The 16422-nt window shown below is 44.7% G+C and overlaps 1 protein-coding gene across 1 annotated transcript in view; it reads left to right on the top strand.

Annotated features, from left to right (window-relative positions):
- Window positions 1-16422, top strand: part of LOC147458243 (DNA-directed RNA polymerase 1B, mitochondrial-like) — a 67327-nt gene that overhangs the window by 12510 nt on the left and 38395 nt on the right. Inside the window, exons 3-9 of the mRNA XM_086512930.1 lie at window positions 13637-13813; window positions 13954-14087; window positions 14177-14252; window positions 14445-14503; window positions 14606-14723; window positions 14807-14920; window positions 15162-15293. Of these exons, the coding sequence (XP_086369056.1) occupies window positions 13637-13813; window positions 13954-14087; window positions 14177-14252; window positions 14445-14503; window positions 14606-14723; window positions 14807-14920; window positions 15162-15293 (810 nt within the window). The remainder of the gene's footprint in view (window positions 1-13636; window positions 13814-13953; window positions 14088-14176; window positions 14253-14444; window positions 14504-14605; window positions 14724-14806; window positions 14921-15161; window positions 15294-16422) is intronic.

The following is a 16422-nucleotide window of genomic DNA, read 5'->3' as shown; positions in this document are numbered from 1 at the left end:
GTCGATCAATATGCCATAGATACAGATTTTGCAGATATTTTCACACGGATACGGGATGGGGAGACAGTAGCTGGATACTCCCTTCGGGAAGGCTACTTGATGAAAAAGACTATGTTGTGCGTTACACAACCGTTGAGGGAAAAGGTTATGACTGAATGCCACTGTCTACCTTTTACGAGTCACCGCGGCATTGCTACCACCATGAAGGGGGTAGAGAGATACTTCTTTGGGCCGAGACTCAAAAAGGATGTGGAAGAGTTTGTGCGCAGTTGCTTAGTATGCCAGAAGGTCAATTTTGACAAGCATAAGGCACAGGGATTGTTAAAGCCTTTACCCATATCCACCCGCCCCTGGAAAAGTATTGAAATGGATTTCATTTTTGATCTCCTGAGAACACAGAAAGATCACGATGATTTTCCGATTACATGGCACGTCTGAGACGATTGTCTCCGACAGAGACCCCAGATTTATGAGGTGGTTTTGGAAGGCAATTTGGGAGAACATTGGCACGCAGTTGCAGTTCTCGTCATCGTTCCACTTGCAGACTGACGGACAATTTGAGATTGCCAATTCAGTGATTTTAGATTTATTGAAGTCTTGTATCTCGGATTAGAAGACTCAATGCAAAAAGAACTTACCTTTGGTGGAATTTTCCTACAATAACACGATACACTCTTCGACGGGGAAGACGCCATGTGAGATTGTTGAAAGTGCTGCGAAGGTTCCATCCTTCCTGAGCATGAAAGATTAGATATTTGAAGCGGATGAATATTCGCGAGATTTGGATACGGCTTTTGCCAAGGTTTGCGAGACTTTGCAGGAGTCTCAAGAACGACAGAAAAAGACAGCGAATCGCCATCGTCGCGACTTGAAATTGAAGGAGGATGATTGGGTGCTCTTACGTTTTGAGAAGGCACGCCTACGGAAGAAAAAGGGAAAGGACAGGCTTTTTCCAAAGCTTAGTATGCGATACTACGGACCTTTCCATATCACTGACAAGATAAATGATGTCTCCTTCCGATTGAAACTGCCAGATACTTGGAGGATTCACAATGCATTGCATGTGAGTCTCTTGAAACCTGTTAAGGGTGATGTGCCTGATGATGGGGAGCCTGATGAGCAACCCGAAGTGGAAGAAAACGAGGACATCCTTGTTCCTGAACAGATTTTGGCACATAACGATACGAAGAAAGGTAAAGTCCGAAGGCGGTTCTTGGTTAAGTTCAAGATTTTTCCTGTATTTGATGCGAAGTGGATGGAGGAGGAGGACCTAGCAGATACTCCTCGGATTGTGAAACTTTACCTCGATGTTTTGGTTTATCATAGTCTACTCCAAACGGAACCCATAATTCAACTTGGTCGGAGATCTGGTGCAGTGGGATTCACAAGAGGGGAGTCACTCCGCTCCCTTGTCAACAGATGCCTCGATTTTGATACTAAAGTCACTGATGTCTCTTTGAGCTTCATGGATACTGATAGCTGACAATATTCTGTTGGATGACTTTATGAAATGGAATTCCTGATAATGATACTGATTTGTTTCTTCACTTCTTTTGAGTGCATGAACTGATAGACGAAACGACTGCAACATTTTGGTCTACTTGATCTCGAATAGACATGGTTGCAATAGGGGTTAGTCAATCGGACATCGATGAGGTCCCGATTGGACCTAGATGTGATTGCTAGCTACATTGCCGATAAATCATGCTCTAAGATCCGAATGAATGTTGAATGTCATGTGATGTCTGGTGATGTCCTGTGATGTCGTGTGATGTGACTGTTGATTTTGTACACGTGCTAGATGTGTGTTCCTAGTACGTAGGTACTAACAGTAAGTGCCTGCTAAGACGGTTTATGGCTTTTGTCGGTTTTGCAGGCGTAATCGCGGTCGATTACAATGCTTTCAAGAGGGGGGTATGTCACAAAGTGATGACGTTGCTACGGACAACAGAAACCCTAACTTCTGCCAAAAACCCTAAAATTCTTTCAAACCCTAATTTCTGCCGGAAACCCTAATTTTTGAAAAATGCGGAGGTTTTTTTTTTGGTGGGAAATTTTGAGCGACGCAAATCTCAGCTTTTTGCTATGATTTGGGAGAAAGAGAGAGAAAAAGAGAACTTGCTTTTTACTGACTCTCATTGAGAGAGAGAGAATCTGCTTTTGCTTTCAAGCTTTTGGGGCTCTGCTTTTGGGCATCCCTTGTAATCTTTAAATTAATGGTGAGGGCCTCACTTCTCAGAGCATCTGGACGCAGAGTCTGAGAGTGAAACCCTAACCGCTCTCTTGTACTTTGATGATTGATTAACACAAAAAGAAATACCGAAAGGGACGCCAGTCTTTGGGGCCAATATCTCTAGGTACGGAACTCCGCCGGGCCAGTGCAAATCTATTGTGATCTGTGAATTGTTTGAAGTGGTTATTTGGTGCTGTCGTGATTGATTCTTGACTTGGAGTGTCCAAGTCTGTTACATCCACCCCAAGAGAGCATTGGCCCCCGACTTTGGCTCCCCTTTCGGTATTTCTTTATATTGCTTGAACTCAGTACAACGAGCGGTTATATGAAAAGCTTTCAAACTCAAAAGCATCTGGTCCCAAAATTTGGCGTAAAAAGCTACCACTTGCATATTACGGAAATCCATATGGGTGCCCCGTCAGCATAGTCAATGTAAATTATGAGATTCCATACATGTGCCACGTCAGTACAGTCAACGCAAATTACGGAATCCTGTACTATCTGCCACGTCAGCAATTGAAGGCAAAATCTGGGTCTTTCGTAAAGCTGCGAGGTCATCACATAATTCTTCTGTGTGTGAGTGGGTCTAGCTTTGTTTTGATGTTCTTTAGGTCACTTGGGCCCCATCGAATGGGGTCCCATAAGTTGGCGGGAACCCCTCTTTAAAAATAGGCCAATTGGCAAGGCTTTGCAAGTTGGTAAAATTTCTTGTGCCATTTCTACTTCTTCTGTTGCTGCTTCTTAGGGTTTAAGCCCCTCGGCCCGGATATGCAGGTTGGCTCTGTTCTTGAGTGGCTTGACACGTTAGCAGTTTGTGACACGAGGAGGAGAAATGTCACGTGACACATCCAACCCTATGTGTCCGTGGACAAGCTAGACAAGGGTTCAGTTCAGTCAAGTTAGTCTAGAATAGGAAGTGATCTGGCACTTTTGTGAGTGTTCGCAGACCGTGCATGTCCAGACACTTAGAATAGATGCATATCCTCTGGTTGCACATAGCATGATCATCAGATTTCCATCAGAATCCATCGGGAGCATTTTTACAATGCATAGACCTATTTTCCCTATTTTTGACATTTTTCACTTATTATTTTTAAGTGACTTTTGTTGGAAAGTAGGTAGGGCAATTTTGCTAAGTTTGTATAAATAGAAACCTAGCGCTAGTACTATCTGGCAGAAGAGGTAGCAGGAGCATTGCTCAACAGGCAACTTCTCAGCAAGATCCATCCCCAGCAAGGCCTAGCGTTTTTGCCTCACAACAACTACACTAGCGTTTTTGCATCAGTAGACCAGCCTTGGCGGTTTTGTTTAGCAAATCAGCGCGGTGTCATCACGACACAGTAGATCAGCCTAGCGTTTTGCATTTGCAGAACAACCGGCAGCAGCAGGACCAATTTCAGCCCTAGCGTTTTTGGGACAGCAAAGCACCTAGCGTTTTGCAGTTCCTCCGCGACGGAATCAACAGAAGCATCAGCGTTTTCAGTTTTCGGCCCTTAGACACAGCAGAACAACCCCTGAACCTCGCAGATCCCACCTTCCCGCAGCAGATCCTCGCCGCACGGTCAGATCCCGCGAAGTTTGCAGATTCAGCTCGGAAAACACAGATTTCAGCATCTGTGTTTTCAGCGCGTTGTTGTCGCATCGTTGTCATTGACATCGTCATCGACATAGAGTCAGAATTCAACAGATAAAGATTTGCAGATTCAGCCCTTAGCGTTTTCAGATTTCAGCCTGTCTCGTCGTCGTCCTCATTGTCGTCAACATCGTCGGCAAGTCCAAACATTGTAGAGATTTGTGCAATCATAAGTAGACCGTTCTTGCCATAGAGAGTGGGGCCTTCGGAGGAGGGTTTGACAACATTCTGGTGTCGTATTCTTCTCTGTCTATCTCTCAGTCTCATACACTTCCATTCACAGTGTTCATCCACTTTGTTTGTGTCCATTGCATTCTCTCACTAAAGGAACGGAAGGCTCTCCTTTCCGTAAGTAAAAGGAACCTTGAGCACAGTTTGGAGCACTCATCCTGAGCAATTATCAACATTCACTTCCGCTGCACCTTACATTGGTATCAGAGCTTTGGCAGTGTTCTGTATCACTAAAGGAAAGAACCACATAATTTTTTTTTGCTTGTTGTGGTCGCACGAACCCAAGTTCACTTGGGCGTGTCGATTCCTAATCGTGTTTTTGAAGAGTGACAGGAAACCCAAGAAAAAAGGACTTGTCCAGTCTCCCTTTGTGCCTCTTTTCTCTCATTGAGAGCGGACCGTGCACTTAGCGGCCGGTCAATCGACGTGATGTGGGAAAAAGCAACCTTGGTGTGAGCGCAAGGCCCCAAGGGGGTGCGCCCGCGGAAAAGAGCAGAACTCGGGTGAAGAGAAGATCCTTCTCTAACACAGATTGCAAGCGAAAGAATAACCCCAAGACCCTCAAGACCCCCAAAGAACCTCAAGAACCTCAAGACTCCCAAGAACCAAAGAAACCAAGACTCGCAAGAACCCAAGTTCCACGTGAACTTAAGAACCAAAGAACACAGTTGTCACGTGACACATCCAACCCTATGTGTCCGTGGACAAGTTACTTCATGACAAGGGTTCCGTCAGTCACGTCAGTTTAGATTAGCAAGTGTTCTGGCACTTTTGTGAGTTTGTTCGCAGACCGTGCATGCCCAGGCGCTTAGTGTAGATGCATATCCTCTGGTTGCACATGGCATGATCATAAGCACTCCCATCAGAATCTATCAAAGAATTTTCCAGTGCATTTAACCTATTTTCCCTATTTTTGACATTTTTTACTTATTATTTTAAGTGACTTTTGTTGGGAATTGAGTAGGGCAATTTGGGTAAGATATATATAAGCAAACCTAGGCTAACACTATTTGGCAGAAGGGCAAGGAGAACACAGGCCACAAGCAGTAGGTTCTCCCTCTCTCTCTCAAGCAGGACATTTCCCCCCTTGGTGGCGATTTCCTTCGAGCAAGACCTCCAGCACCCCTAGCGTTTTCAGCAATAGCATCATCGCCACAGATCCAGCACCCTAGCGTTTTCAACATCAGCCTCATCTCCAGCACCCTAGCGTTTTCAGCAGTCAGCCATCATTGCCACAGATTCAGCATGCTAGTGTTTTTCAGCCTGCATATTCAGCCCTAAATCAGCGTTTTGTACAGCCATTTTCAGCCTAAACCCAGCATTTTGGAAGAGCCTAAAACCAGCGTTTTTGGGGCAGCAGATTAAGCCTTCTGGCGTTTTTGGACAGCAGAGCAAGCACACATTTTTCAGCCATAGAATCGGTCTCGTCATCCCCGTCGTCGACATCGACATAGCGTAGACTTGCATCAGTTCTCATTCATCCACTTCTACCAGTTTGTGCAATCAATAGTAGACCATTCTCGCCAACGAGAGTGGGGCCTTCGGAGGAGGGTTTTACGTCTGTGGAGTTGTATTCTCTTCTTTCTCTATCTCTTAGTCTCATACACTTTCACGTACAGTGTCCATTCACTTTGTTTGTGTTCATTGCACTCTCTCATTAAGAACGGAAGGCTCTTCCTTGCATAAGAACAAAAGGAACCTTGAGCACAGTTCGGAGCACTCATCTTGAGCAAAGTTCAACATTCATTCCGCTGCACCTTACAACAGTGTATGGCCATCACCGAAGCGGAATGGATACTTCGCATGGAGATGATGGGCATGAAAGTAGTGAAGAAGAATTTCCTCACCATGGAGGTTTTCCTAACCCTCCCCCTTCGCCATCTACGCCCGGGATTGCACCAAATCCTATGGAGGCTTTGGTGAAATCGATGATGGACTTAATGGCACGACAAGAAGCGACTCGCATTGCCTTGGAACCCGAGCGCGATGAACGAAAAGAAAGAAAAGCAGATAGAAAGGCGGCTATTGAGCGTGAGCGTGAGCGTGAGCAAACGCTCTTGGAAGCCGAAGCAAGACGAACGGCCTTGGAGGCCGATCGTGAGGTTTAGAGGGACCTCTGCACTCAAGGATTGGTTCGATAGCTTCTTGCCTCAAAATCCAAGCAAGCCAAAGATGTTGGTAGCTCCTCAAGTTGTGCAAGCCGAGATTTGAACTCCAACAACCCAGTCACAGTGAAGATTCAGTTCAGTAAGTATGATGGTAAGATGGATGCTACGGTTATTCATTCTTGGTTGCATCAATTTAATGCTTATTTTGCGACAACTAAGAAGACAGGAAATAGCAAGGTTTTGACGCAGCTATGTACCTTGCCGGTGATGCCATCAATTGGTACCACGCATGGCAAGAGGCACAATTAGCTGCGCATCTAGAAGAAGCTGACAAATTCACGCCCCTTTCCTTCAATTGGGCCGATTTCCAAGACAAGCTCAAGGCGCGGTTTATGCCACCTCAATACCTCGTACGATTGAAGGACGATTGGCGCGGTCTCAAGCAAAATGGTATGCCAGTTATGTCTTTCTCTAATCGTGTTTTGCAGCTAGGCACCCAATTACGCAAGTCGGATGATGAACGCAAGGAGGCATTCCTTTATGGATTGGACGAGTATATCAAGTATGATGTCAAGGTGTTCGATCCAATCGATCTCAACAAGGCGGTAGCGATTTCTCGCACAGGAGATGAAGCACAACAAGGGAAAGCCTAAGGAAAACAAGACTTCGACAAGTACCTCTTAGACCTCTCAGAACCCTCAGAACGGTAACTCTTCTAACCAATCTTCTAATAGTCTCTTAGAAAAGAACTCTTCCAATGAACCTAAGGGTAAAGCTAACACAATTGCTAAACCTAAGCTCACTCCATATGAAAAGGTAGCACGAGGAATTTTAGGAGGATACATCACGTCGGAAGAGAAAAGCACTTATTCTAAGGAAGGTCGTCGTTTTCATTGTCACATTAAGGGTCACATAAAAAGAACATGTCCTAAGCTTGAATTGAATGACTCTAAAGAATCCACAGAACCCCCTTCCTCTGTCAATGCAATCAATGACAACACGACTGTGCCCCAAGTTGCTCATGATCCTCCCATTGATGAGTCTCTCATTAAATGTTATGGTCATATGACGGGGCAGCGTTTTGTCATATTGTTTGATCCAGGCAGTATGCATGATGTGATTAGTCTCTCTCTTGTTGAGAGAGCCCGCCTAGAGGTTAGTCAGAAATCTCCTCTCGAGGTCTTTGGCTTCGCTCCCGGTGTCGACTCTCTCATCACGAAAGAGTGCCTTGATGTGTTGTTTACAGTTCACAAGCTGCTTTTCGTAGAAAATTTTTAGTTTCTCCTCTTTCAGGATGTGATATGCTTTTGGAAATTCGATGGTTTCGTGAGCATAATCCTCTCATTGATTGGGCGGAAAATACGTTCACTTTCAATGCCAAAAGTAACTTTCCCATTTTCATTCGTGGAGAGCAAGTTGTTCATTCTTCATCTCTCATTCCTAATGTGCAGGAGAAGATTGAAAGGATTCAGGAGAGGGAGACTCTCAGTCTCGTCTTCTCCAAAGCATGATACACAGAATTTGGATGATGACAAGCATGATGAATTGCATGATAGTAATGAGCATGATGATTTGGATGATAAGGACAAGCATGATGATTTGCATGATGATCACGATGTGATTTCTCACAAGCATGATGATTTGCATGACGAAGATGTGATTGTTCACAAGGATGATGGTTTGGTTGTCACTTTTTCTAGTAAAGCTAACCTCATTGCAGATTCGGTCAATCACGAAGAACCGATCGTGGCTTTCGAGTCGAGGTCCACAGAACCCCCACAAGAAGATTTGCTACATTAGGAAGATCCGATCTTGGCTCTCGAGCCTAGGTCCAAAGAACCCCCACAGGAAGTACTATGTGTTCGAGTGATTAGTTAGCACACATTGTTCAAGTGTTCCATTCGTGATTGTTTCCTGTATTTTAGTCAGTGTCTGTATGTGACCCCTTTTCATAGGCATGACATATTGTACATTGGGCACGTTTCACTCATGGATGAGCACGTATATATGCGGATTTCTCATGAAAAGCTGAAAAGTATGCATTCAAGGAAGTCACATTCCATGTCTCCTCCTTGGCTTGACACATTTGCAGAAAGAGCACAAGAAAGTATGAGCACCAAGCATGGGCATTTCCATTGTGTTTTGCCACAGTTGATTGATTTAGATCAGCATGACAAGATTCGATCTCATTGTTTGCGTGTGTGTGGTGAACGGTTTGGCACTCCGTCTCTTTGTTCATCTACATTGCATGCACAGCCTTTGTCACGTGACACATCCAACCCTATGTGTCCGTGGACAAGCTACAACATAACAAGGATTCAGTTCAGTCAAGTCAGTCTAGAATAGGAAGTGATCTGACACTTTTGTGAGTCTGTTCGCAGACCGTGCATGTCCAGACACTTAGAATAGATGCTTATCCTCTGGTTGAACACAACATGATCATCAGATTTTCATCAGAACCCATTAGGAGCATTTTTACAGTGCATAGACCTATTTTCCCTATTTTTGACATTTTTCACTTATTATTTTTGAGTGATTTTTGTTGGAAAGTAGGTAGGGCAATATTGCTAAGTTTGTATAAATAGAAACCTAGCGCTAGCACTTTCTGGCAGAAGAGGCAGTAGGAGCATTGCTCAACAGGCAACTTCTTAGCAAGATCCACCCCCAGCAAGTCCTAGCGTTTTTGCCTCACAACAGCTACACTAGCGTTTTTGCATCAGTAGACCAACTCTGGCGGTTTTGTTGTCATCACGACACAGCAGATTAGCCTAGCGTTTTGCATTTGCAGAACAACCGGCAGCAGCAGGACCAATTTCAGCCCTAGCGTTTTTGGGACAGTAGAGCACCTAGCGTTTTGCAATTCCTCCGCGACGGTATCAGCAGAAGCATCAGCGTTTTCAGCTTCGGTCCTTAGACACAGCAGAACAACCCCTGAACCTCGCAGATCTCACCTTCCCGCAGCAGATCCTTGCCGCACGGTCAGATCCCGCGAAGTTTGCAGATTCAGCCCGGAAAACGCAGATTTTAGCATCTGCGTTTTCAGCGCGTTGTTGTCGCATCGTCGTCATCGAAATCGTTATCGACATAGAGTCAGAATTTAACAAATAAAGATTTGCAAATTTCAGCCCTTAGCGTTTTCAGATTTCAGCCTGTCTCGTCGTCGTCCTCATCGTCGTCGACATCGTCGGCAAGTCCAAGCATTGTAGAGATTTGTGCAATCATAAGTAGACCGCTCTCGCCATAGAGAGTGGGGCCTTCGGAGGAGGGTTTGACAACATTCTGGTGTCGTATTCTTCTCTCTCTATCTCTCAGTCTCATACACTTCCATTCACAGTGTTCATCTACTTTGTTTGTGTCCATTTCACTCTCTCACTAAAGGAACGGAAGGCTCTCCCTTCCGTAAGTAAAAGGAACCTTGAGCACAGTTCGGAGCACTCATCTTGAGCAAAGTTCAACATTCGCTTCCGCTGCACCTTACAAGAAAGGCTGATAGACATAGCGAAGGCAAGAAGAAAGCGAAGAAGAGTTGATCCCCCAAAAGATCTCAAAAGTATTTTGACGGTTCAGACGAGGATTCTTCTTCCTCGAATAGTTCGAATTCTGATGAACGGATGTTTTCAACAAAGAGGAAGTCCATTTGCAAAGTCAATCCGAGTGTGATTTTCTCGAGGACAAGGGCAAGAAGACCAAGGATTTCAAGGAGGGTGGGCAGGCAATTAAGCTCGATACTTTTTCTAGCTTTATAGATACCCATAAGGCCCTCGCTTTTATCCAACAGTTTGACATAGCCTACTCCAAAGGACACTACTCAGAGCAAGGCCCGAAGGGCGGCATCTTACCTCTAGGGAAACACACAAACCTGGTGGTCTACCTTGCTCCTACGGAGGAAGGCACCAATGAAGTGACTTCAGTTCAAGCCTCCTACTGCTTCTGCTTCTTAGGGTTTAAGCCCCTCGGCTGGTGATCTGCACAGTGGCTCCGTTCTTTAGTGGCTTGACACGTTAGCAGTTTGTGACATTTATTGAGTTTTTAAACATGCTTACACATTTTTTAAAAGACGACCCGTCGTCCACCTAATAAGTGGGTAGCCAATGCTTAAAATAAAACAAGACTTCTTAAAAAATATGCTAGCTCTAGCTATTGGGCTGAGAATAGTGTGTGATCCCTCTTTGTTACTCTCGCCAAAACTGCCGCTAGCCTTCTCTCTCCTCCATCGTCCCCTTCCCTAGCTCTTGGAGGATATGTCGGCGGGAATCTACAAGCGAACGAGCCAAGCCAACGTACGAAGGTCACTTTTTTGCACTCGGAGCGACAGGTATCGATTGTGAATATGCTATACGAGTTGTTGTTTCGTGTTTGTACTTTTGCAAGTACTCTGTCACGGAGAAGGAGCAAGGAGGCCTTGGCCTATGCTCGGGGATTCTGGAAACATAATCTGGAACACTCTACAGAGTTCCGTACTCCATGTGCAAATGGAATTGAGAGCTCATCTCTCCGAATTTCCAGCACAAGAGGGAATCGACCATCGAGTCTGAGATGTTGATCGGAGAGGTTACTCCAGTTCTTGGGGGGGGGGGGGGGAGCGAAGTAGGTTGTATGGATTTTAGCAAAAAGCGCTGGCTGTTATTGGGCAGATTTCAGCGATAGCTTCTGGGAGTAGGTGCTTTTGGTGTTTAGTGCTTTTGGGGCTCTGCTTAGGCATCCCTTGTAATGTTTATAAGTGCCCTTGGGGCCTCACTCTGCAGAGCATCGGGACACAGAGTCTGAGAGCAGAGGACCCTTGGGAGTTATATTGTTGCGAGCATAATAATAAAGAAATACTGAAAGGGGTGCTAGTCTTTGGGACTAGTGCATCTGGGTGCGGAACTACGGGGTGCCTCTCTCTCTCTCTCTCGTGCGCGCATAAAGTTCAGTGATTTTGCAGCTTCGGTTTGTGTGTTTCTATTGATTTCTCACTTGGAGTGTCCAAGCTTGTAATAGACACTGGTTGTGCTCATGTGAAATCAGACGGTATGCAACACGTGTGGACATGCACGTCCTATGTGCAGGCTCACAAGGGTGCCAAAACACTTCCTAGGCTGTCCTAAACCCTAGAAACAGGAGTTATATCTTGTCCACATGCACATAGGGTTAGATGTGCATGTGATAGCTTGGGCCTATACATGGACCATTGGGGGGGGGGGGGGGGGGTCACCTCATGCATGCAGTTTTTAGCCTAGAGGGCAGCCCTGCCCTTTGCTACGTTTTGCTAGCCGTCTAGGGGAGGGTAGATCCCGTCCCCCCCCCCCCCCCCCCCCCCCAAAAAAAAAAAAAAAAACAAAAAAAAGAGTTTTTGGTAGGAAGCAGGTGAGTATTTTAGCATCAGTAGTAGACAGCATGCGGATATAGGCAGCAGATCCAGCCTTGCGGTTCCTCTTCATGACATCCTTGCTTATGCGATCTCAGGCAGAGGCAGTGCATCTCTTTGATGGTGCAGGCCTAGGAGAGGAGAGAGATTCAGCCCTCTAGAGGGCAGTCATAGATGGCTAGCCTCGAGCCATGTAGATCTCTCTCTCTAGATTTGAGGAGTGCATTTCAGGGTTGGATGCTATGACAAACCACGACTAGCTCCAAAACTCAAGGTTACTCTTGCCAACACTAGCCACCACCACACGAGAATCCATGGACATAGAACAAGAAACGAAAATACATACATAGTGTAACGGGAGGGCACCACGTGCCAACGGAAAAGAACAGAAGGAACAACTTTAAGCACTTCAAATAACAACTGAGCTGAAAGAGATACACGACACACGAGACGGGGAGTGGCGGAGTTCCATCCCAAGAGAACACTAGCCCCAAACCCTGGCGCCCCATTTGTATCTCTTTATATTGCTTTAACTCAGTATATCGTTGATACTCCGTCCTCTACAACTTCATGCGGAGAGAATGAGCCCATGGCGCATATTTAAAGGCCCTGGCCTATCCAAAAGCAGTACATGAGAAGCATTGAGTTCTAAAAGCATCAGGCCTTCCCAAAACAGCCACCGCCAAATTCGGAAATCCGTACAATTGCCACGTCAGCATGCGCAATTCGCGGAAGTCTGTACAGGCTGCCACATCATCAATGCAAATCGTGGGTGTTCGTACAACTGCCACATCATCAAGTTTCTATGCAAGGCTTGTGTGTGTGTGTGTGTGCTGGCTTGATTTTTAATGTCTTTAGGTCACTTGGGCCCCATCAGACGGGGTCCCATAAGTTGGTGGGAACTCTTCTTTAAAAATAGGCCACTTGGCGAGGTTTTGCAAGTTGGTGAGACTTTTTTTGCTGCTTCTACTGCTTCAAGGGTTTAGGCCCCTAGGCCAAGTTTTGCGGTCTTCAGTGGCTTGACACGTCAGCAGTTTGTGACACACAGACTTCCACCACTGGCTGGCATGTGCCCCCAATGGCTACTTCTCTTGCTAGTAGTATCACCTTGTGTAGGAGTGGAGTAGACGTGTCAGGCTTGACCACCGTGTTTCATCTCTTGTGTGGTGGCGGCTCTAGTACTACCTTGAAGCAGATTAGGAAGCGAGGGCTGTTTTGTGGTTGTGCCTGGCTGTACTTGCCGTAGACGTACCTTGGGCTGACATCTCTTGGGATGGCTGCTCTACCTGCGTCTATCTCAAAGGGCTGCAAAAGACTTTGAGCTGTCCAATCACTACCCTCAAGCTATGTGGTAGGAATTGATCCATGTAGGATGGGCGCTGAATGAAGCTGTCGTGTCAGCAAAAGAACCTGATATTGGTAGTGGGTCATCTTGGTGGTCAAGGTTGTGGCAGTCCCGCCCGTCCTCTTTGTGTATCTTGTCTCACTACCTTGTTCATCTGACTGCTAGGGAGATGTGGGCCCCTCAAATCATCCTGAATAGGTGGCATTCTATTTTTCCCATCTCTTTTAGTACGTAATCTATACAAGGAAATAAACCAAATTTTAATGATTAATACTTTACTCGAATAAAAACTTGAATCTTCGAGGCTAGTGCAAATCTGTTGTGTTTTTTACTTTTAGCAGAGGATTGATACAGTGGCAGTATGCTCTACCTTAGTGGTTCCTACTCCATTCATCACATCAGCTACCTTTATGTATAGCTTGATTATGGCCTAGGCCCTCTACTCTTTTCTACTGTGTACACCTTCTCTGGGGATTTCTGTACGCAGTAATACAGAAGACATTTCAAAAAAAAGCTTGAATCTTCTTGCTTTCATAGGTATATGCGTGTCTCTTCATTGTGAATTTTGTGCAAGTGTTTTAGCTATTCTTATATGCAAGTTTTTACCTTGCTGACCTTATGGAGGAATATACGCCTATATGCAAGAGTGATTCTCAGAGCTGGAAGGAAGATTACTCTTATCAACATTGCAGTCTTTTTTGTTTTCGTTTTAATTATTCAGACCTATCTTATCAACCAGGTCAGATTGCAGCATATCATGAAAAAAAAACCTAAGGATGATGAGCAGCTACAGAAGCATAAAGCCTTGCAGAGGCAGGTGCAGAAATTTGTCAAACAAGGAAATAGACGAGTGTTGAGAAAGAAGTTGAGGACGATAGATTGTTCAGAGCCCTGGAGCTCTGTTGTACGTGCCCAGGTACTTAATTGCCATTCAAATGGCCAGGCGACCTTACGTCATTCTTTCTTCTTCGGAAGAAATTGCATGCTCAAGCATGAGAATGATTACTAGTTGCCTTATTTGAAAGCTAAATTCTTCTCCTCTTATCTACATCATAGGTTGGAAGCCATCTCCTTGATCTTCTGCTTCAAACGGCATACATTCAAGATCCTGGAGATAATGCATCAGGTGGTTCGGTAGAAATTCGGCCAGCTTTTCGACATTCAATCAAGACAGTTTGTGGAAAAGAAAGGTGACCTGCGAACTTTGAATTGTCTATTGATCTTCACCTTTGAGAGCTTGTTTAGAAGCTGATTGCCATTACTTTTTTTGTCGTAGCAGATCAAAAAATACCTGCAGCAAATGTGTTGGTGTCATAGAGTGTGACTCTTTCATATCCAAAGGCTTGCACAACATGGTGTGTGGTAAACATGCAACTTTTGCTACACTTTCATAATTTTGTACTGTGATGTCTGTGCATGCTGTTAAGTATTGCGCATGCTTATTAGACTGTGTGACTATTATCTCTTTCTTCTCTGGGGTAGGGTTAGTGCACTCTATATTTTTGGCTTTCATTCTCATGTGGCTGATTGTGCTCTTATTTTGTCAGGCTCGAGTAGTAGTGATTCCTTACATGCCAATGCTTGTGAAGCCCCTTCCTTGGCAAGGGTAATCCAGTTCTAATCTTTGCAATTAATGTTAAGTCCAATTTCAAGATTATGCTTTTCACAAGGGTTTGTATTCTGATGATTCTGAACTTGATCGTTTCAGGTATAGGAAGGGTGGCCATCTAGTTCTACCATCGTGCATCATGAGGACACATGGAGCCAAGGAATTAGCAGAGACCCTGCAGAGAACTTCAAGGGATCAGTTGAATTCTGTTTTTAATGTCTGTACTAGTCTTATGGTGCTGTTTGCCAGTTTCTGACTTTTTTCCATGTTAAGATTATTCGTACAATTTTTACCTGGCAGGCTTTGAATATTCTTGGGGCAACAAAGTGGAGAATCAACAATAAGGTATTGGCAATTGTGGAGAAAATTTGGGAAGAGGGTGGCCGAATTGCAGACATAGTAGATCGTGCTGATGTATGTTATCATTGATTTTCTATCAATAACAGTTATTCCACACTTTGTTTGCCACTAATACAAGATTTGTGGCTTGTTGCTTGTTTGCAAACCTCCAAAGCGCTTTTAGCTTAGAGGCTTGAAATCTTTGGTCTATGAGGCTTTTAAATATCTCAACCAGTCTTGTAGTGCAATTGCCTACAAAGATGATTGCTTTTGGCACAATGTTCATCAAAGCTAATTGTTCTTTACTGTACACTAGGTTCCTGAACCTCAGAAACCACAGACGGACGATGCTGATGCTTTGAAGAAGTGGCGATGGGATTTACTAAGAGTGAAACGTATTAATCGTGAATTGCACTCACAACGATGTGATATGGAGCTAAAGCTTTCCGTAAGTTGTTTGGATTTTTACCAAGTTGTCTTAGTTGCCTAGCTTGATATGAATCTTTTGGGGCGCTAGAATTGTATGACATGCAGTGAAAGAGGATTGCGTGAGTAATGCCATTTATTATCATTTGAAGTAGCTCAAAAGAATCCTTAGCTTTTAATTAAGTGCTAGCAATCTTAAAGAAGGGAACTATATGTGAGCGCCCACATGCCACATCAGTTTCACGCTGCGTTCTACGAGATCCACATGGGCAAATCCGTATAGGGTGCTGTCACGAGGACGTGGCAATTGCTAACCTTAGTTGTTGGTTTCTTTCCAATGATTTTTGTTTAATTTTTGAGACCCTCTTTTTGAAGTTGCAAATGGTCGGACATTGTATGGCCAATGTGAACGGTAGTTTCACCCGCAGACAGGAAGTTGGTCGGCACTGGAACTCGTAAAGTAAAGGATGTCTAGGCTCAATTCAAGGTCATGTAGGTCCCCCCGTCGCACTTAGCAAGTTGGTGGATACTAGGAAGTGAACTCAATAAAGGCATAAAGTCAAGGTGGGATCACCAACAGAAAGTATCCGACAATTGGGCCACATTGCACTTTTGGATGCGGTCCCAATGAGGATAGATGGTCAAATGATCAGTGGGAGCCCACGGAAGCATCTCCTAAAAATTAGGGAACTGCTATTTTGGGCCGTGAATTATGTTCGCGTTATTACCTTCGGTATTATCTTATTACTCTGTTGCAAAGTCAACTGATACACCAGTTGAGAGACTTTTAAGGAGGAAGCCCAATGCGGGGAAATTGCATGTATGAATGCCAAGTGGCACTTTTTGGCCAATTTACCAAGTTTGGGAGAAGAGAACTCGTAACTGACTTTTTGGAGCAGTTTTGGAGGCTGATAACTGTGATTTTCAGCCATTTCTCTCCATTTTTGAGCTTCTCATGACTTTATCTAGGACCAAGGAGCTCATTTTCAGCATTGGAAGGCATCAGATGCGTGTTTATAGGGCTGTTTTGCTGCGTTTTGAGCGATACGCAGGTTTTGGCAGCCATGGAAATCTTCCCCTTTTTGCATCTATTTGTTCACAGATGCATTATAGGTCAAGGGCAGCAAAAGGGGCGCTCGATTTATGCTGGG

Source organism: Adiantum capillus-veneris, chromosome 5 (assembly GCF_014529385.1).
Source record: "Adiantum capillus-veneris isolate H3 chromosome 5, ASM1452938v2, whole genome shotgun sequence".
Lineage (NCBI taxonomy): Eukaryota > Viridiplantae > Streptophyta > Polypodiopsida > Polypodiales > Pteridaceae > Adiantum > Adiantum capillus-veneris.
The sequence above is the reverse complement of the archived record's forward strand: the minus strand, read 5'-3'. Positions and strand labels throughout refer to the sequence as shown.